This window comes from Topomyia yanbarensis, chromosome 2 (genome assembly GCF_030247195.1).
Source record: "Topomyia yanbarensis strain Yona2022 chromosome 2, ASM3024719v1, whole genome shotgun sequence".
In the NCBI taxonomy this organism is placed as follows: domain Eukaryota; kingdom Metazoa; phylum Arthropoda; class Insecta; order Diptera; family Culicidae; genus Topomyia; species Topomyia yanbarensis.
The window spans coordinates 459,310,751-459,332,832 of record NC_080671.1 but is presented as its reverse complement, the minus strand read 5'-3'; the positions used below and the strand labels follow the sequence as shown (position 1 = coordinate 459,332,832).

The 22,082-nt window shown below is 40.9% G+C and overlaps 1 protein-coding gene and 1 long non-coding RNA gene across 3 annotated transcripts in view; one reads left to right on the top strand and one right to left on the bottom strand.

Annotated features, from left to right (window-relative positions):
* Positions 1-10,407, bottom strand: part of LOC131685925 (arrestin domain-containing protein 17) — a 29,857-nt gene extending 19,450 nt beyond the window's left edge. The window contains exons 1-2 of one of the 2 annotated variants that reach the window (XM_058969960.1): positions 10,133-10,407; positions 9,846-10,034 (exon numbers count right to left, since the gene is read on the bottom strand). In XM_058969960.1, coding sequence (XP_058825943.1) covers positions 9,846-9,960 — 115 coding nt within the window. In that variant the 5' untranslated portion in view covers positions 9,961-10,034; positions 10,133-10,407. Of the gene's footprint in view, positions 1-9,845; positions 10,079-10,132 lie in introns of both variants that reach the window. The other variant, XM_058969959.1, reaches the window with a different exon arrangement.
* Positions 10,408-21,419: 11,012 nt separating this feature from the next.
* On the top strand, positions 21,420-22,046 carry LOC131685937 (uncharacterized). The gene is made up of 2 exons (XR_009304890.1): positions 21,420-21,759; positions 21,844-22,046. It is a non-coding gene; the product is annotated as an uncharacterized LOC131685937 (long non-coding RNA).
* Positions 22,047-22,082: the final 36 nt, after the last annotated feature.

Below are 22,082 nucleotides of genomic sequence, written 5' to 3'. Positions count from 1 at the left end.
GAAGAAGATTTTGCCGTTGATTAGAGCATGGTAATCTATAGATGGGCACTATCACTTTTTGGACAGCTGTGAAGTACACGCATCGTTGGCCGTTGTCGTTTGTAACGAAATGCAGACTGACTGGTTCTATCACCGGTTTGTATATTGCCTACTCATCTAGCTGGTCGTTCATATCGCCGTAACTGAACGTTGGTGATGCGGTAGTTGAAGAAACGAGTTTTTCTTTTTTACTACATACATTCTCTCGTTGTTACTATATCAAGCGTGTGCAAATCTTGTCCAGTACAATGAAGTCCAATTTGTTTGTGGTGCTGCCGTTCTGGTAGAATGTGACCGGTCGATGCCCGCTTTTTCACACCCTCTGTCCTGTCAAGCAAAGTTCCTGTAATCACAGAGAACAGACGTCCATCTTCAGCATTCAACTTGTGTAAAATCTCTAACGGTTTTGAAGGGAGTTGGGATATCCAAACCAGGTGCGCTACTGTCGTCATGTTTTTGCTGTGGCTGAGTTTGACTATTGACAGCGGTTATTCCTCTACCCAGTCAAACTATTCCGGAACCGGTTCGGACTTCCAGCATGAATTCCAGCTTAAATGCATCTACCGATAGAGTCAGAATCGGTTGTTTTCTTTGAGTAAGATTTCATACTAAATCCATTCAGGATTTCGAACCGGTTCCGGAATGGATTTGACGGATAGTTGGGATAGGTTGGTGTGGCGGCGCTAGTGTTTATCGTATATTAATTCAAATGTTTACACACGTTTTTCAAATATTTTTGTTCGATCATGGATGTCTGTTCTCTGTGCTGTAATGCTACGACCCCGAAGTAGCGAGTTTGCAACTCGGTTACAATGCGGTCGATCCCCTGGAAGGCAAGCGACTTACAGTTCCGAATTTCGAATAGCAGTTTTTTTCGTCGCATTTTGGACCTGCACCAACCCTCTGTATTTGTTTTTGTTAGGGGAAACTATGCCACAGCGACCACTATTCAAATAAAACAGGGGCGTTTGCTCTACATGTTACAAATTGCCCGCATCCAATGTAGTTGGAAGTGAGTTGTTTGTTTGTCTATATGTGTCGTCCTAACCGGGTAGTACATTATTAATGTAGCTAATGGCGATTTCGCTTGAACCTGAAACTGAGTCAGGTTCTAACCCCATCCGCTGTCAGTTCATACATTTTGACAGCAGTTGGGGTTAGGAACTGACTCAGTTTCGCCTCAAACAAAAACCACATAAGTATCCGTTTGCGACAGGTATGCCATACCTCGTGAAACGTCATTGAATGCCTTCGGAAATATCGCTTCCATCGAAGAAAAAGTACTGCACAATGGCAGAGAATATGTTCCGAGCTCTCGGGCTCGTAGCTACAGAATCGACATATCTCATCTTGACTTTTGTCAACTTTTTCAGATGATACTTGGCAGGATAATGTTCCGTAAATAAACCTGTGATTATACGTGTCTTTACGTTTAGATCCATTAGTTTTTTGGCTCTCGTTATATCTGGATGTATGAATTTCTTAGCTTGTCGAGTTCTAGTTTGATGGCAAAGGTAAATATGCCTAGAAATGGCTCTGGTCCAACAAGCATATTTGATGAACCACGCCTGGCTAATTCGTCGTCCACTTCGTTACCACTGATTCCTTGGTGGCCTGGTACCCAGAATATCATTACTTTATTCCGAGTTGCCAGTTGTTGTAGAGATGTGTGACTCCAGTCTAGATTCACATTTCGTCGATCTTAATGCCAACAGTACTGCTTGGCTGTCTGAGAAGATTGCGATTTTTTTGCATACCTTTAGTTTCGTTTCCCACAGACCACCGGGCAGGTGTACATTGCATATACCTATGCCTGGAAAACTTTCCCATTGAAATCGCTTCTTTAATTCTTGGTCCGCAGACTCCCGCGCCAGTCAGCTCACCCATTTTAGAAGACTCCGTATAGAATTTGTACCTTGAGTTAGTATGGGACCCTCTACATCCCATATCTTATGATCCACTATGTGGACCTCATATGAAATATCGAAGGTCGGTTTAGACTCCATGTTATCTTGAACTGAAGTACCCTCTGTATGACCAGAGACTTTTGCTACTAGAGAAGGCAACGGCAGCCCTCAGATTAACCGTTGTGTGTCCAACAAAAAGAAAACAGGCCGACAGGGTACCCGGGTATCCGCAAATTTTGCAAATCCATGACTATGGCAATTTTGGCCCGATTTAGAAAAGTTTTGGATATTTTGGATTCAGGAAATCATCCACTCTTATAATCTGTGAAATTGAACCCGATGAATGTACCTGGGTCCCTAAATTAGTTATGGAATTTTGTGTTTCCACTTCGTCTCATCATCAGACTCTGATACTGTAACGGATTACTTGCGCACACAACAGTCGACAACTTAAGCGCCACTTCCGTTAGGAAGGTTGCCGACGCATGACGATAGTCCGGCCAAAGACGCTATACACAAGGCGGGTATGTTAAAGTGGCTCAAACACCGTTCTTACTCAGCTAATCCACCGATGAGACCCCAAAACAATAGCCAAACCGAATAAGTTTATTGAGAAAATCTTTCGCGTAAAAATCTAACAATCAAAAAGTAAAACGAACGAACCGCGCACTTTAATCGAGATGGTCATCAACCCTCAGGGAGATAGATAGATATATTCCTATGGATGCGTTTTCTAGTCCCGGGACGTTTAGATCTAAGTACAATCTGGGCCTGTCTCTCTTAGCTTCTAACCTGACCTGATAAGATCCAGTTCGATGAGGATCGTTTCCTTCCCTCGCTGACGGTGCAATTTCGGTCGTACTTACTGCTCGCTTAGTGAGGTATATATATAGGTGTGGCAGAACACACGGTTTGCTAGTGTCACAACGGGTCGACGTCATAGCGGTCACACGATTAAATGGGAGCGGAACGACCGGTATGACGAAAGCAAATCGATTTATACTGTGATCACTCACACCACTCATGTAAGATTCATCTCACGAATACCAAAGTGTCCTCTTCGCCAGACCTGTATATACGACATTGTGCGTGTGTAACATATCGCCCAGTTCTGCCTATAACGGTTGCCGATTTACCTGGACGACGAATGTGCTCGTGGGGTGGCAATGCGCACGAGATTTTGTCGGACTGTTCTCCGTCGTATACGCCCGTCGGTATGCTACCGGGCGAGGTTCCTTGGTGAATTTGGCGACGTTGGATCGGCGCGTAATTGCGGCTAGGCGGCGATTGGCTGGTTGGCGGGTTTTCCAATCTGCCCAGGCTGAAGTTGGCTGGGTGGGGCTCCCAGAGAAAAACCCACGTTGAGCGGGTTGCCTACCTGTTCAACGGTTATCATTAACGGAAGTCTAATTTCGTGACAATTACAATTTTACCTGATTTGTACCACTAGGGTTGCTCAGTGATCAATCGGTAGGGTTTTTTAAACATATTTTTCAGCCTTTTTGATCAAGAGGGCGATCTACAAACAGCATCTGTGCACTAAATATGCTGTTTTATCAGTCTTCTAATTCGCGGATTCTATTTCAACACTCGCTTCTTATAGTTTTTCGATAAACTTTCATCGCTGACCATCTAATAGTTTTTTGGTAACGCTTCGCACTTATCCCCAACTGATGGCTTCAGCAATCTCTTTTAAATTCAGAACAAATACCTTTTTGGTATAGTGGCGTGATTCCCGAAACACAAAAGAGTTGCCCATCTCACTCACTCTATCTGGCAAGTCTACCATACAATGATCGTTTAGATCCTCGTTGGAGTTATTCTCTTGGTGGTTCATCGGGTGGAAAAGGCAACTTAATTTGACTTAGTAAGCCAATGCAATATGCACTATGCTATATTTCTCCTTAGCGGACTTTCGCCTTCATTAATACTTATCAGCTTAATCGAAACTCCCTTTCATGCGGAACGTCACAATGGACTAAGGTTTTGCTCAGAAACATAAATAGTGTTATCGTTTTTGGAGCTACACGTGTGAATCATCGAACCCCGAACGGAAAAGAGTCGAACCGGTACGCGTGTTCGGAGTGACCTTTATGAGAATGACGTGACGAACCCCAATCGACTTAAGCTTTGCTAATTGGTACATGTGTCTCATTCCTCTAGAAGTGCGATTGATTTCCTCCTAGTCATAATGGTGTGCAATGCAACAATTGAAATCTACAGACCCAACAGGCAGAGTTGTTAACCAGCAAACAAGTAAGTCCGTCCATTACGCGTAATGCTGCGCAGTCCATCCGCCCGGGGGTGGCGATTAGGGCGAGGAACCTCCCCCTTGGCTATCCTTCCAGGGCTACATGAATTGCGGGGACCCAGTAGCTCAGCTGATCCTACTATTAATTTGCGCCTCCAATAAATCGCCCAGCGACTTGTACGCGTGTGAAGTGGTGAACCCCACACGGAAAAGAATCGACCAGTGCGCGGGTCTGAAATCACATGTCCGATAGTGTCGATACGAACCCCAACCGACTAAAACTTTGCTAACTGGTGCGTGTGTGTCATTTCACTAGAAGGGCGATTCGTGCCTTCTAAGCTATCAAATTGCTATGCTCTCCAACCCTCGGTTTGGGCGCGAACCCTCCCTCTTACTCGATCTTTCCCCGCTCTTTATAAATTCTAGAGATTTAATAGATCAGCAGACCCTATTATTGATTATCAGTCCGTCAGACTGATTTAATCGAGAAAATGTGACATGACATGTCGCGTGATGGAAATCTGAACTGATCATCCGGAACCGGACTCCGGAGTTTCCGGTAACCTAACATCCGGCAAGGTAAGCGCTAATGTCTGCTAAAGCAATTGAAGCATTCCTGTATGATTTCAAAAGAAAAACCTGTTTTAATCCACCTAGCGGTGCAATTGTGCCTTTCTCATTTCTCTAAGCTATATCTCGGTAGCTGGTTATGTTCAACATAATTGTGGATATGTCCATTACATTCTTAGTACTTTTTGCACTTATACACAATGGCTTGCCAGCCACGAACTTGATGAGCTATGTGTCGATGGTGAAACACTTGAAACAAAAAAATATCATTCTTAATTAGCTCAATCAGCATTAGTTCAATGTTATCTGCTTGCTAACTCATTTTGTCATGCGGAGGTGGGTGTGTGAGGAGGGTGAAAATCCCACAAACGAACGACTTCCCAGCTTAATTTGGTATGCTTTGTGATATAGTGGTGGTTTAAAGATGATGGGGTTGAGAGGGGAGAGAGTATGAGGGTTGGATGGGGTGGTGGTCTTATGAATGATTTAAGGGTATTTTAAAGGGAGGGGAGTGCACAGTAGAGGGGAGTAACCCCTTTCCGTATACCCTCAACTACGCCCCTGTTAAAAATTCAGAAATCTTATGCCAGCCAAAACAAATTTGGTCGGGATTAGATTGACGGTTTTCAGAGTGCTTGCATAACCTTTCTATATGAGAAAGGCAAAAATGAACCAAAATCCAAAAAAGTGAATTTTCGTCAAATTTTTTTTCGAGTTTGCATCAAATCTCGACGTTTCATGCACTTGAAAGACATTTTGTGTTGTGAAAATCGGTCCAGCCATCTCTGAGAAAAATGAGTGACATTTTTTGACACATCTGCACATTCGACTCAGTTCGTCGAGATCGGAAAAAAGTCTGTATGTGTGTGTATGTGTGTGCATGTGTGTGTATTTGTGTGTATGCACACACACAACTACACACACTGGAAAGATTTCAGGAAGCGAAAGCGGTAGCCCGAAAAGCGATTAAACAAGCAAAGCAGAAGTCATGGGAAGAATTCGTGGAAAAGATTTCACCGACCAGCACAACGACTGCACTATGGCGTACGGTGAATACACTGCGTGGTAACCGACAGCAGCGAACTGTTGTACTCAAGCGAACGAACGGTTTTACGGATAACCTTGTTGAAGTAGCAGAAGAGCTGGCAAAGAAATACAGCGAAAAATCGGCAACAAGTAACTACCCGCAACCTTTCCAAAGGAGAAAGGAACGAGCCGAACGGCAGCGCATAGATATCTCACCAAATACCGCCGATGTGTACAATAATGACATTAGCCTAGGCGAACTACTGTGGGCGCTTGATCGAGGACGAAGTGCATCGACAGGACCTGATAAAATTGGGTACCCACTGCTACAGCGACTTCCCCTCGCTGTAAAAACAACGCTACTAGGGATATATAATGATATTTGGCATAGCGGTATCTTTCCAGTCAGTTGGCGCACCGCTATTATCGTGCCAATCCGGAAACCCAACTGTAATGGCAGCAGACCCGAAGATTTCCGACCGATTTCGTTAACTAGCTGCATGGCTAAGGTGTTCGAACGCATCATGAATCGCCGACTAATTACCGAACTAGAGTCGAATGGGCGACTCGACAAGCGACAGCATTGTTTCCGTACTGGACGCGGAATAGATTCGTACTTTTCAGAACTCGAGAGATCACTTCCGATGGACAATGAACACCGTCTGATCGCATCGCTGGACCTCTCCAAAGCGTATGATACTAGCTGGCGGTATGGCATACTACGCACCCTCAAAACGTGGAAAATCCGAGGTCGTATGTTCAATATGTTGCAGAGCTTTTTCTCTGAACGGACGTTTCAGGTACGTGTAGGGGGACACCTGTCGCGCCAGCACTGTTTGGATTACGGAGTTCCACAAGGCTCCGTATTATCGGTCACCCTATTTCTGGTCGCTATGCAGCATATATTCCGGGTAGTACCGATTGGAATAGATGTGCTCCTATACGCCGACGACATACTTCTAGTGATTCGACGACGCAAAACGGGATCACTTCATCGAAAACTACAGGCCGCAGTGAAAGCAGTTGACAAATGGGCAAAAACATTGGATTTACAATATCCGCTACGAAGTCCCAAATTTTTTACTGTAGTCCCAATGCTCGTCGCGATCCCAAGCGCAATATAACCATCGACCGTGTAATCGTCCCGAGAACTAATCGACTGAGAATTCTTGGTATCACACTGGACCGAACCTTGAACTTCAAAGCCCACTGCATGGCGACAAAGAAATCGTATGAATCTCGACTCCACATTCTAAAGACAATCGGAGCAAAACTCCCGCGTGGTAACCGAAAAAGGCTACCAGAAATCGGATCGGCTATCGTTACATCGAAACTGCTGTATGGAGTTGGTTTAGTAAGCCGAGGAGGACAGGCACCCCTTCAGATCCTTGCACCAGTGTATGATCGCACAATCCGTTATGCATCCGGCGCCTTTGTTACAAGCCCGATCTTATCGATAATGGCAGAGGCAGGGACTCTTCCACTTGATCTGCTAGCAACACAATGCATTTCACGAATCGCAATCCGAATGCTGGAAAAGGATGGTAGCAATAATGATCTCCCACTCGTACGCCGTACGTCGGACAACATCCAACAGCTCACGGGAACACTACTCCCGAGTGTAAAGCAATTTACAAGACGAAGCGATCGAGCGTGGAACATACCCAGGCCGATGATACTGTGGGACATAAAGAAAATTGTGCGAGCTGGTGACCAGCCAGAGAAAGTTAGACCAATTGTCCAACAGCTACTAGACAGTCGTTTTAGGAATTCAACCATCATCTACACCGATGGCTCGAAATCCGGCAATACGGTTGGCGCAGGGCTCTATGCAAACGGTATCGCGATGAATTCAAGCCTTCCACAATTCTACAGCGTCTTTTCGGCGGAGGCATTCGCCTTAAAAATGACTGTCAGCATCCCCAATATAAACGGCGAAATAGCGATTCTAACGGATTCAGCAAGCTGCTTATTGGCTCTTGAAGGCATTTTAAAAACTATTCTTCCGTAGGGCGTTATAAAAGGATAAAGCCGCGTGGAATATGATAGAGGTCTATTCATCTATAGACAATATGATCTAAGAAATATGTACGAAGTCGCTCGCGATCAATTTCCGAGGATTCGAAACGAACAATTTGAACTCCGAACAGCCGGCCATCGGGAGTAATGCTTCTTATTAACACTTCAATAATCATTTTCAAAGATTGCAGTACAAAGAAAGCGTACAAATGTATAAAAGATATCCCAAATGACTGTGAAAAAATTCACTGCGAAATGTTAATGACAAGTTGGCATCTCCACTCTTCCTATCAGACACGTTCTCATAATTGGGTTAAATACCAATTGCAAACGATATGTTTATTATGCGTAACAAATATAATAACACTACAACAGGAAACCCTCGGTGATCCAGAAGAAGAATGGATGGGAGAACAGCAATATTAGCAAATACCGACTACCATATGAGCGGTGCAAATTCGAACGAGTGGTGTAGAGTACTGCACTGGATGATTTTGAGGAAAGGACCAGGAGTGCGATTTTACGAAGTTTTAGCTTTCGATGGCCCTACATTTTCTGACAAAGTGAAGTTCTGGTATATTGAGATTTTTATCACTGTTTAGGAAAGCAAAAGTATCATAAAGCTAGTGTCAGGCCTTCATGAGACCTCAAGAAGTCACTTTTGGAGGTATTCGTAAATGTAGATTTGTTGTTAGACTGTTCCAGATTTAATAAAAAAAATACCTAATTTAACACATCTACAGATCGCTTGCTACATAAAAAACTTTTTGTGCAATTCGACAGCTCCATCTTAGGCCAATTCAATAAATTTCCTACATGAAAATTTACTTTTTGGCGTGGAAGAGCCGGTATATTAATATATGCTGTTACTCAGTGTAGAATTAGATTTCGTCCTTTACAGCTATTATACAACTGCCAGAAGAAACTTAAAACGTTGGTACACAATCGAGAATAGCGAATCAGAAAAGGTGACAATATGTCAGTGATTCACTAAATACAGAATGGATAAAGGTTATGATGTAAAACCTTAAGGTCCGTCCAGGTTAAGTCTTCGGTACGGAGCAATTCCTCGACCTAGGAATGTTCTTAGTCGCCTTTTACGACATGGGAGCAGTACCCAGAGGTTCTATTCTTGACTGAAATAGTGCAAAAAGATTTTAGCCCGCCGGACACCACACGGCTTAGAAACCGATTGACCGAAATGCGACACAAAAATTAAATTAGTACTTTTACACGGAAAGCCAATCAATGAAAAAATGGACATTATTTTCTATTGTAAATATGTAGTTGATCTCTACAGATTTTTTTTATTTCGAATTTAACACCTGATCAGTAATCAAATGATACATATACATTTCATTTGATTTGAGCATCCACCAATTCGTTCTAAATCTAAGCGGCATGCTACAAGAACGCACACGGGGATAGCGCCACTGCCATCACCTACTACCATTCAATAAGTTGCTGCCAAAATAGACAAGACACACTTGAGTGGCTGAGTTATTTATAAAAAGAATGTATCATCCCACTCGAACACTCGCAGTGTGTAATAATGCATTCTCCCTGATTGTACCAGTTGGTATGACTACATATTTCTTATCTATACAATTAAATTATTGTCCCTATCATTAATCAATCTTTGAGATATAAGGATCCTGTAAAGGCGTCGCCCGGCCAAACCCGCTTTCGTCATCAATTGTGAGAAGAATTCAAACATGATCATTGTGTTAGTGTCAATCCGTATTTAGGAATGTTACTGAATCATATTTTTCTTACAATTTCGACATTGACAAATCGGATGGGAAACTAAAGGCTAAGGTTACTAGATTAGTTAGTATTCATTCGGTTTGATTTCCGTTCCGTTCGTGCAATCGAAATCAGCGCTGACCGAATGTCAGTGTACGTATCATCACGATGATGTCATCTGAATGCTATTTACGGCATATATATTATATTCTTAAATCTCTGCTTATGCACCGCGCACTGCTGCTTAAACATATATCGATTTCACTTGTAATCATCGGCATAATTACCTCGAACTTTTTTCGGCGAGTCAAACGTGATGGTTACTTTTCCATTGACGGTCTGACCGGCGTAATACGTGTTCCATGGATTGTCTAACTCTATCTCGCAGTCTTTCAGGCCCATCCCGGTAGCACCTCGTTTTTTTTACCACCCGCAGACACAAAAGTTCTCACAATATTGTAGCACTTTGTACGTCTCTAAATGCGATTATGAAAATTTCACCGAATTAGTCCATTTATTACTAGTGAAAGTAGGTAAATTAGTTTAGTTATTAACAGTTCTGTTTAACAAATACCTAAAAATCGACTATTATGCTTTCCTGTCGTCTGTCTACACACTACTGGCTGAATGTTCTCCGTTCGCTATATGGGTGGGTGCATTGCTGTCATTTCTGCTGCTTGACTGATGGTTGTGTATGTACTGTCAGTTGATGTGTCATGTGCGGGCGTTTGAAAGCACTCATTATAATTTTCGTTTATTGTCACGGATCAATAAGCAAATCTAACGATGTTTTTGTTTTTATCGTTGTAACGTCAATTACACTCGCTCACATTCAGCTGTAATAAGTCTATCACTTTCTCTAACTTCACTGGTGTAGCATCAACATTAAAAAGAAGGTTAGAAATAAATCCATTGGTGGTGGTGTAAGTAAGCCCGAAAGGTAAAGAATCGGACAGTAATGACTGATGACGTACGATTGAAAATAAAACATTCTAGCCAATCCATCGTGTTTCGAATAGTTTGGGCTATCATTGAAAAGTAATATAATAGCACCGTAATAATAGTAAAAGAAAGCTAACATCGAGAAATTTTTCATGTCTAATCATAAGTCAGAGGATAGCATTTGATATGGGATTGCATTTATTCTCTGAAAATTGAATTTAGTATTTATTTCTGTCAATTTGCTGTAACTGTTTTTTTTTCATCAGGGCTGTGAACCCTTTGGTGAAATTCTTAACTTTTGGTTAAAATCCGACACCTTGAAAGGTATTTGTAAAAAGATCCTGCTCAAAGTTAAAAAAAATCGCCAAATGGTTCACAGCCTAAATATATTCTACTAGCTAATACCCATCGCGCGTTGCTGCGACTTTCATCGAAATAGGAGGAAAACACAATTTGTTCCGAAGCGCCATCTGGCGGGCAGATAATCCCCAACCAATAGCACACAAACACGCTAACAAACGCCTACTATGTACAATTTTTTACAAAATGTAGATAGATAGATTGAATTTTTGTATGAAATTAGTTCACTGTGTATTGTTTACATTGTGTAAGTTTCACTAAAGACGAATTTCGCGCCAACTCGAACAAATGTTGGCAGCACCCTCTCAGATTGAAACTTTCTGTACATGAGAACTTTATCAAAAAGAGCTACTTTGCATACTTTGTTTTTTTGTAATTTAATTGAGCACGACAACCTGTTAGTACAAACTTTGAATCAGGTCAAGGAAGCTGTGAAAAAAAGTGAAAAAAATTGCTAAAAAAACTTTCTGTACATGAGAACTTTATCAAAAAGAGCTACTTTGCATACTTTGTTTTTTTGTAATTTAATTGAGCACGACAACCTGTTAGTACAAACTTTGAATCAGGTCAAGGAAGCTGTGAAAAAAAGTGAAAAAAATTGCTAAAAAAAGTTTGGCCCTTTTCAAAAGACAATCTATATAATTTTTGGAAAAACAAAATATGCAAAGTGGCTTTTTGTGACAAAGTCTTCATGTACAGAAAGTTTCATTAGAATCTGAGAGGGTGCTGCCAACTCTGAATACGATTTGGCGCGAAATTCGTCTAAAGAGACTAGAATAGAGGGATTCCATGAGAAACCGGTCGACCGTAAAATATGACCATCGTCGATTCGAACGAAACTATACATTTGTGTTCGGTTTATGAATATCCATGATTTTTTCTGGTAATTTCAATATTCCCTGTCAAAAAAAAATGCAGACGAACATGGTCAGGCGATTTAAACAGTTTGACGTTTAACTCAACTCGGCTGTGCTAATTGCCACTAGGAACAAATGCAATTTGCGAATGCGATTTAAAGGCAATTTCAACACTTAGACAAATTTTCTGGCGGCTGAAAAGGACTTGGTTGTTTTTGCGTTTTTCAAACATGGCGGTTCATGTTTGCCTTAAGCTTAAAATAGTTTTTTTAACGATTGGCGTGTTCTCGCTTGTATTTTGTTTGTCTAGTCCACTTCATTTAACCAACGAATGTGGGAAATTGTGGAATCGTGTGTAAATATAGTGGAACAAGATCTCTGGCCTAAACTCTTAATAAAAGTCAGATTGTGGTAAGTTTTGGTGTGCAATGCAAATTTCACCATTGATTCTTCCTATAGTTTGATGGTGATTACCCTGTGCAGTGATAACTTTATGTGAGTAGATAATGAATCCGAAAATAAGTATTATTTGTAATTTTCATATTAGGCAATTAAGGGCGAATAAATGGCGCGTTCCCTGGGCAATTTAAGGGCGGGTAGAGCGGCTAAAAAATGACGGCGGCAACTCGCCCAAATGTTGCATTTGAAATAGCCCCCTAATTACTAGCAATTTGTTGGCAAATTGAAGGGCAATTAGCGCATCCGAGTTGGCAAATAGCCCCCCGTTAGCCAGCAACTTGCCCTTTTTGACTGGGTTCTGATACAAGAGCAATTTTTCAAAAGGGCGTAGACGTTTCTACGTGCAATAATTCCAAAAAAATTTGTTCGATAACATTATTTTATACAGGAGAACTATCTGAGAACGAAATAGAGATAATAAATACTTCTGCACGAAAAAATATACACTGAAAAAATGTCATTTTTCACAAAAACAAAAATTTATGTTAAAAATTCAAATTGCAAAAAACCATTTTTTTAATGTTTTATATCTTGTCAACAAAAATCTAAAGAGAAAAGAAAAATTTTGAATGTAATTTCATAATGGAGAAATTATCAGCAACAAGGTTTTTCTAACAGTAACTTTATACATGTTTTTAAATTTCATAATAATTGACATACAAAACTGTAATTTTATTTCAGAATATAATTCTAAGTATCATTTTAAATCAAAATGAATTTAACAAATATTTTCCAAAATGTGATAGTTTTCGAGATATTTGGAATTTTGCTCCAACAAAAACAATTAATTGATCGTTAAATCGTTTAAATCGTTTTAAAGGCATAAATGAAACTTTTTCAGTGTATTTGGATCATGGAGAAGCTTTTAATAAAAAAGTTTTCCTTACAACAACTTTTAACAAATTTTTATCATTCATACTATTTGCAGTCAAAAGTACAATTTTATTTTTGAATATGATTCTAAACGCCATTTTAAATCAAAATGCTCATAACAAAAAAAATCTGAAATGTAGTAGTTCTCGAGATATTTTAAATTTTGTTTTAATAACACAATTATTTTGTTTTATTACGACCTTTTCAGAAGTTATTCGCGTTTCTCCATCGACAATAATTAGTTTTTCGTAAGGCCCATAACATTTCCTATAACTTTGCCATTGACATCAAGACGATATTGTAAACCGTTTGAAAGCTATACAAAAACATTCAAAATATGATTCAACCATAGGATCTGATGATTAAACCACAGACTAACAGACATAACACTCAAAAACAAAGCTTCGCCCGCTTTAACGGCCATTTTAAAAATATTTGTAGTTGGGACTGTGGCCACATTTGAAATTATGGCGCCACTGACATATAAACAAGCATATGGGGTTAGACCACTAGTGAAAAATTGTTCACAAACCTGAGGGGTAACCCACCAGTAAATGAGTGTTTGGGACTGTGAATAAAAGGTGGCGCTAGTGTGCTGGGAAAATTGTTGGATCGATGTTTTTTGAGGGAATTCCCCTATAGTCTGGGGCCCTATTCTCACAGTCACGTCACCTAGTGACTAGAGGAAAATTTCCTTCTAGTCACCAAGTGACGTGACTGTGAGAATAGGGCCCCTGGTTGGTAGTTGAATTGTTTTCACTGAATTAAGATGACGTCTCTTTGTTATTCTAGTCTCTTTAAGTTTCACTAGCAATTGTGCAATCGTTCTCTCTCTCCCTCTCTCTCACACACCATGCTAACTGGGAATGGTCTGGATAAGTCGTGTTTTGAAATGGTACAACGAAAGTTTGGCAAAATACAAATATGTTACACTTGTCACTATAAAATGAAAAAAAAAATAAATAAAATGAAAATTTCAATCATATATGAAATGCATACTTTGATCGAACAGCGTTTCCAGTTTTATTTTTCTTCTACAATTCTGACCTGTGAACCCGAAAGAGATGAATAGGGTAGACAAATTTGATTGTTTGGTGAGTCAAAAAATGATGACGCTTTTTTATGGCACCTTAGCGTATTTAATTTGTATTTAGTTTGACCGTCGAAAGCAAGGAAAAATTGTGGCCAAAATTGATCTTCGTATAGTGTGAATTATTACAAGCAGGTAGTTGAAGCTTTCAAAAGGAATTTCAATATTTCAGCGTGAGAAGCCGCAAATAAACTGCATTAAAGAAAACCTTTTACGCAAGATCCAAAAATCGTGAAGGACTGCACTTATACAAAGCCCAAAAGGCGATGGACGGAAGAATATCGCATTGTCTCGTCATGGATGACGAGACTGATGTAAAATAAGAGTTCCGGTAGCTTCTTGCGCTTCTTTTCTCTACTGCTCTTCATATGGTCTACGTCCCCGAGGAAGTAAGAAAACAGAAGATGTTTAATTTTGCCAAATAATACATGATTGGGCAGGCAATCAGCAATTGAGGAAAGCGGAGCACCTCGTTCGTAACAACCGGAATGGTCAATGGGAAGGTGTACTTGAACGAATGTCTCCAAAAGCATCTGATTACACTTCCCTACACTTTTCTGGCTAGAATCAGCCTCGGATCATTTCTCAAATATTGTTCTGGAGTGGTACAAGGCTAAGGAGGTTAAATTCGTGCCAAAGGATGTTAATCCCTCGAATGTATCGGAATGAGCAGTGCTAAGAAGAAAGTAAGTACACACCTAGAAAAAAATAGTGTAAATTTACGTCTCCTGACCATGACATATACGAGCATCAAAAATGACTTAGTTTTACGTTTGATTTTAATTTTACATGACGTTTAATTTCGTAAATCATGTAATTTTACTCCACATACAGCGTTTGTTCTGAATGGCAGGAAGTGTAATTTTAAGTCATTGCGCATGTAAAGTATATGTTTCATGTAAAATTAAATAGAACACGGTAATGTTCTGTCATTTCGTAAATTACGGTTTGTTGAATTGTGTCATGTTTGCAATTACGTCAACGATAAAAGTCAGATTTTTTTGGTGTGTACATTTGAATCTGGCTATGAAGTTGGGTAAAACGAACATGGAAAATATTTGATAACAGGGTTCATTTTATTCCCTCAAAGTTTGAAACCGATCGGTTGAACAGGTGAATTTTAACACCAATGTGATTAAAAGAACGCCCACAATGACATACAAACACACGAGCCTTTCGCGGTAATACAAACCCAATCATTCACGCAGTGTAGGTACACCGGAACACCGATGATCTCGCAATTATAAAAATGTTCCGGCGATTAAGTCAACATGTTAAAACTTACGAATTCATAAACGCGTCTGGAAACTTCCTCTCTAAAATAAGGAGCCTTTATACATTAGACAACAAGCTACAGTCCGAATCAGAACCTTCCACTTAGAGAATCTGAGGGGGTCAATAACTGCTTCCATAACTGAGACATCGAGAAACATATTTATTGCCCGAATTTCCTCCAACACATTTGGATCTACTTGCGGTTGCTGCGGCCATAGCTCTTCGAAATGATTTAGGAAGCTTGTCCCCTGGAACCATGGTGAGTCGGATTCGAATCGGCGTTCTGCTTGCCACTTAGTCACGTCGTCTGCTACATTGTGCTTTGTAGGTAATCAGCGCCATTCTTCCGGATTAGTAAAAGAAAGGATCTCTCCAATTCGAAAAGCAACATACTGCTTGTATTTTCGCTGGTCGGAGTGAATCCAGCAAAGAACAGTTCTAGAATCCGTCCAGATGTACCGTTGCTTTATCGGCAGCGAATGTGTTTCGATAATGGTGTTTAACAGCCTGCATCCCAGCACCGCCCCTTACAACTCCAGTCGTGGAATCGTCAGCTGCTTTAGTGGAGCTACCTTGGACTTCGCCATCACGAGAGAACAACACGGTTTTCCAGCGACCAAAATCCGGAAATACGCTGCGCACTCATATGCGTTTGAGCTGGCATCGACGAATACGTGCAGCTGTAAAGTACTGTACTGAAGTCCGCCTTCTGCCCTTTCACGAAATATGATAGCGAGGTATTCTAATTTGTTCAATCTCCGGTAATCGTATCCAATTTTTTCACTTAGCTATTGATTCCTCATCTATCTCCTCATCCCATTCACAGCCCGTTCGCCAGAGATCCTGCATGAGCATCTTTCCATAGATAGTGAATGGGGCCATCAGCCCTAGCGGGTCGAAAAAACTCATCACACAACTCAGGACTGCTCTTTTGGTTGGCCATTGCTCACCCGTTATAAAAGGCATCAGCTCATTACCTTGTTAGCCTTGTCGTGAAACAAAACTCGTCACTTTCCGAATTCCTAGAACTCTTTCAGTCCCTGTACGCTTGCCTTCGTTAAAGTGTATTCGCTGTTCTGGTTTGGCTTCACCCAGAGCCTGAAGGACTTCACTAGAACTCGCTACCCAGTTTTTTATTGCGGTACTGTCAAAATAATCGTCGACATAGTGGTTATCCACAATGGCCTTCGATGCCTCCGGATACTGCGTGGAGAATTCGTCCTTTGGTGGTACATCTCTTTTATACCACCTCCAAATCCGACTTCACGTTCACGGAAACGACATATAGCAGAGGGAAGAGATGTCAGCATGTCTGGTAATTGGGAATTTAACGAGACACCACCCACCGCTGCTGCCGCGTCCCACACTAAACGGAGTTTATCCGGCTTCCTGGGGTTGATCACGATGTTCAATGGCAGATACCACACGTTGGGAGCTTTGTGGTCTTGCAATTCTTGGAACGTTGCTTTGTGTGCGTATCCTTTCGATAAATATTCAGCAATCGTGCTTCGTACCTTGTTGAACAGATTTTCATCTCTCACAAGACGCTTTTCAAGGCCTTTCAATCGTCTTAATGCCATAGAATAGCTGTCCGGAAAGATGGGCTGGTCCAACTTCCACAGCAAACCCGTCTCAAAGCGGTTTCCAATCCTTACTGCAGTACTGTCCAAAATTTCTCTTGCTCTTCGCTCCGCGCCCGATTCCGGAATTAGGGCTACTGAAACGCCTGCCTCTTCCAAGGCGTAATACTTTTTTAGGATGTCATGTAATTCTTGATTCGATACGCTACTTCAAGAATGATTACCAACAAAATCTTCTTTTGGATCGTCACTCCGTACCGGACCGTATACCGTCCAACCCAACTTCGACTTCACCGCTATGGGCTCATCGGGGCGTCCAACCCTAGTCTCGAGTGGAGCGTACAAGTCTTTAGCCCGATTAATATCGTTGGAACACCTTGCTTATAGTCCATTAAAGGTATGTCGCGGAGATGCTTGAACCGATTAGCAATTTCTTCAAAACACAGGCAGTTTCAGCTCTTCTACCGTGTGTGCATTCTTAATTTGGAAGCGCTGTGTAGAATCTCGAGCTGAAATCGAAACACCTGCAGTCCACGTTACACGAAGCGGTTGCACAACTCCCTTCGCCTTCAGCTGTTTTATCAAGGCTTTCTCTACTAACGTATATGAAGAACCTTCGTCGAGGAACGCGATCGTGTCTACCGCATACAGTCCATTGTACAGTGTTACTGGAACCATTCGAAAGAACACCGATTGCTGCTGGAATCGATGCACATTGCAACTAGCGTAGAGTTCTGCCGGGTGTAGAAGCGGATTGTGTGATTCACTGCAGCTGCCGACATTGCAGCGAAAACTGAGTTTGCAAGGGGAATCCCCATGGTCATTTAAACAGGTTTTACACAGACTCCATTTTCGTACAGCCTCCCAGCGCATCGCCAGATTCAATTTACGAAATTCGTGGCAGTTACGGATGCGGTGATCTGACCGAGAGCAGATTTTGCACGGCTTCTTTCCTTCTACCTCGCGCCAAGTATCAGTTTCCGATGCGCAATGAGCAGCGCTCTTTCGGTTTACCTTTCCCGCTTCTTGGATGACTTTCAAGTTGCGAATATCCTCCGCAGTACAACGTGGCCTCGCTGGCATCCCTCACAATCTCCGATAGAAAATCGGATAATGTTCGAAGAGTTACGCGGCGCTCTCTTCTTTTGTAGCGCACCCATTCCATTTTTGTACTAGCTAGTAGTTTTTCTAGCAACTCTTGGATCTGCATAGGGTTCACCAAGTGGTCTTTTAGATCAGTTGCTTCCAAATGATCGACGAGTTGCTGCACCGTCATACCGAAACCAATGTATGTCGCCAAACGATCGTCCTTGGGTGGTTCCGCCTTCCGAACTTTGACAAACAGCATATTCAATAATTGCTCGGGTCGTCCGTACAGCATCCGAAGAGATTCGATGATCTGAGGCACGGCATCTGGCCATAGCAGGCGACTTCAGACTGCTGCTAATGCTTGACCTCTCAAGCTCTCTTGCAACCGTCCTAGGTTTTCGACGTTAGAGAATCCACAAGCCTGGTTTGCCGTCTCGTAGCTGGAGATAAACATTGGCCATTCTTCTGATCGTCCGGTAAATATTGGAAGCGTTTTGGCTAAAAACTGCGCTGCGGAAAGCTGGACTCTCGTTGGCCCCCTTACCCAGGGAGCACCTCGCTGGGATCACGTTCGTATGGAGTACTCGCTCTCCGCTTCGGACTCTGAATCTTCATCGAGATTCGACTGGGTAAGGGGGCCTAGTTGCGGCTAGTTTTGGAAGGAAACACCGTTTTGATAGTCCTGTTATACAGCGGCTTCAAAGCTGTAATAGTTTTATTAATAAATTCACAAATTCAAATCAACGGTTTCATTTAATAAATTACATTTCATTGTTCTTTCGGTTCCCTGAACTAGTTCCGCTAACATTTAATTCCGAGGACTACGACATTTTTCTATGCCATCTCTGTTTCGTCCTATAACACTTCTAGCACTCAATAGCAAACTGGCCCGTATTGACAGATGCGCGAGGGAATGATCATTAGTTTCACTGCCATATATTTGCGTATAAAGGGCGTCGCAACACTGTACATCAGCGAAAACAGCAAGAGCGAATATATAATCAAACTTCTAAAGAAAAAATGCATATGGCGAACAACGAGGATAATGACCAGTGATGCGAAATTTATTTACAAGTGCCAACTTCCTATTGTATCTATCACAATCAACAATCAAATTCAAAACCTCCCTAAATCATTCACTTCCAAATTGACGAGAGTTTCTTGCAAAAACGAACGCCTATGCGTTTATTTGAAAGCAATGGGTTTTTATTCAACAAACAAAACCTTCATTTACTCTGCAGACAATATTTTGGTAAAAGGTTGAGCTATTCAGCTCTTTCGAGTATACACAAACAGTGTAAAGTATGCTGACGACATTTTTGCTTGAAAAACCAAGTCATTACCCATAGGGAGAGATATTCATATCATCACCGGAATTGAAAATTAATGGCAAAGTATTGAGCGGCTCAGCTGCAGTATGAGGAACTGTGACATGAGCATAGTAAGCCATGATTTGAGATCTTCATCAAAATCAAATAAACCTGTCATCATTTAGTAGCTTTGGCGATAACTATAAATAAACCAATAAAACAAGAATTTGAGGCATTCTATCAAACACCTTAAGAAACGTTACCTTTTATAACTATTCTAAATACATACTTTCATATATTAGTTCATGAGGATTATTTCGTAAAGATCTATGGAAGTAATGATTTTTTTCACTATGGTTAGGCTGAACATCCACAAAAAATGTTTAAAATTACATCTTTTTTTATTCAACAAATTTCGACAAATTGGAACCACCGTGGCGCAATAGTAACTAAGGACTACCCTAGCAAATCAAAATGTTTCTGTTCACTTACAAAGTATCTGGGTTAGAAAGTTTATAAAATTCACTTTTTCGAAAATTAAATTAAAAACTTTTAGAGCCATCCTAGGCTATCTAATTTCCAATTTTGCGTCCTAATTTAAGGGGTTCTTTTATATAATTAGACAAAAAGTACCTAATGTTTGGTATTTTTTTTAAGAAGTAAAATGACTTAGACATGTGCGCTATCATGCAAAATGTTTATTGAGGTTCCATCCGTAAAATAAAAATTTTTGAGTGTAAGGTGTCAACAATGGCGTCCAAAATGGCGGCTCCAGCCAGAGGTGTCTCGAAAACCGACCTCCTCTGCCGGCACGATACAGGTCGTAATTCGTCGTTGTAGACGGCAACAAATCAAAACGATCTTGAAGATAGCATTCCGTAGAGGCGCCCCAACCTAAACAACATGAAAAAAATTGATATAGAAAATGGTGGCCGCTTGAAAATAAAGTATCATTTTTTCGCATGATTTTTCCACTTTGGCTGGCTGTAAAAAATCGGTAATTTTCTAAATATTGCGATTTTGTAGGTTAAGCGCCCGAGAATGTTGTCTTCTTTTAGGCGGGCAAAACCCGAAGTTGATTGGTTGAGTGGTTCAAAAACGAGAATGCCCGCAGATTCGAAAAATCTTGTTCCGAGAAAGTCGCCATTTTGGACGCCATTTTTGATCCCTTACACTCGAAAATTTGGATTTTATAGATGAACCCTTAATAAATATTTTACAGAATAGCGCACATGTCTAAGTCATTTTAGTGCTTCCAAAAAAAAATAAACATTAGGTACTTTTTGCCTCAATAATATAAGAGTACCCTCTTAATGAAAATCGAGTTCTGCGTACCAAAATTATTCGTAGATGATATTTTCAGTCATTTTAAACTACTTTTGAGGTTTTGTCCAGCTTTTGTATGGAGTGGATCCACTGTGCCTAGGTCCGAGCAGCTTCAGTTGAACTATTCTCAAAAAATGGCGTTCATATACCCTGGAGAACAAGTTTCAAGGTTACATTGTTGACTAACTTTGTTCTAGCATCCGAACTGTACACAAAACTTAAACCTCAGACTCGCGGTCCACAGGAACATTCAAGAAACCACTCGAATATGCAGATATAATCGAATATATATAAACTCATACATACTAGCACGCGCGACGTACAATCGCCTATGCAATAATACACGTTAGCATGCAAACGCTCGCACTCTTCGCGATTATTCAATTCTTTCTTTCAATTTTGCAGGGCCCTCAAACAATGGTTAACGATAATTATTATTGATTTTGATTCAAGATGCACATCATACTGAATAAAGTGTATAAACTGGGTAAAATTAACAAAATTAATGTAAGGGCGGGTATAGCGTAGTTAGTAAATCGAAAAAGAGGAGAATGACTCTAAAATTTAAACCTCTATTATCAAGTCAAAGAAAAAAGAATTAAAATATTGAAATGAACAAAATAAAAAAATGAAATGATTAAACATGTGTGATTTAAGGAACAGTTACCCTATAATGTAATTATCGTAGATAATAATTGACACTTGAATTGGCTGGAGCGCAAAACATTTTTCACTATCCAACGGTTGCGCTCGATACTTCTATTGAAACTATCTACACTTCCAAAAATGCACACGACGCCAACGTCAATGAGTAATATATGCTGTGCACCCGCCGCCTTAAGTAGGCTGCGCCTATAAAATGTCTCTCAGTCGACATGGAGTGCACTATTCTGTAGTGACAGTATCCATTGCGGTGATAGCAAGCTACGCAGACCAGTTGATTACCCGATATAAAAATATTCGTGTTTGATAAGATTAGTTGTTTGAGAGTGTCGTCAGAGCAACAACCAGAATGTCGTGTAAATGCTGTGGTAATGCTAGTGAGTAACTTTATAATCAAAAATTAATCTTCGCTCCACATACTAGTGATGGGATTGTAACTACTCTGTTCGAATTCTCCATAGATTGCAGATGCACTACGTGCTGTGGAACAGACACACCATGCGGATCAGGATGTACGTGCAAATGTGAATGCAAGACCGGAAAGGCCTGCAGTACACCCGGATGCTGTTAGAGAGAAAAGTTTCGCTGTCAGAATCGTGGAAGATTTAAAACTTTGAATGAAAAAATTGCTCTTGTCCAAATAAAATGTGTTTGTGAATAATAATGCCCCTCGCCTAAAAGGTTACGTCAATTTCGCAAG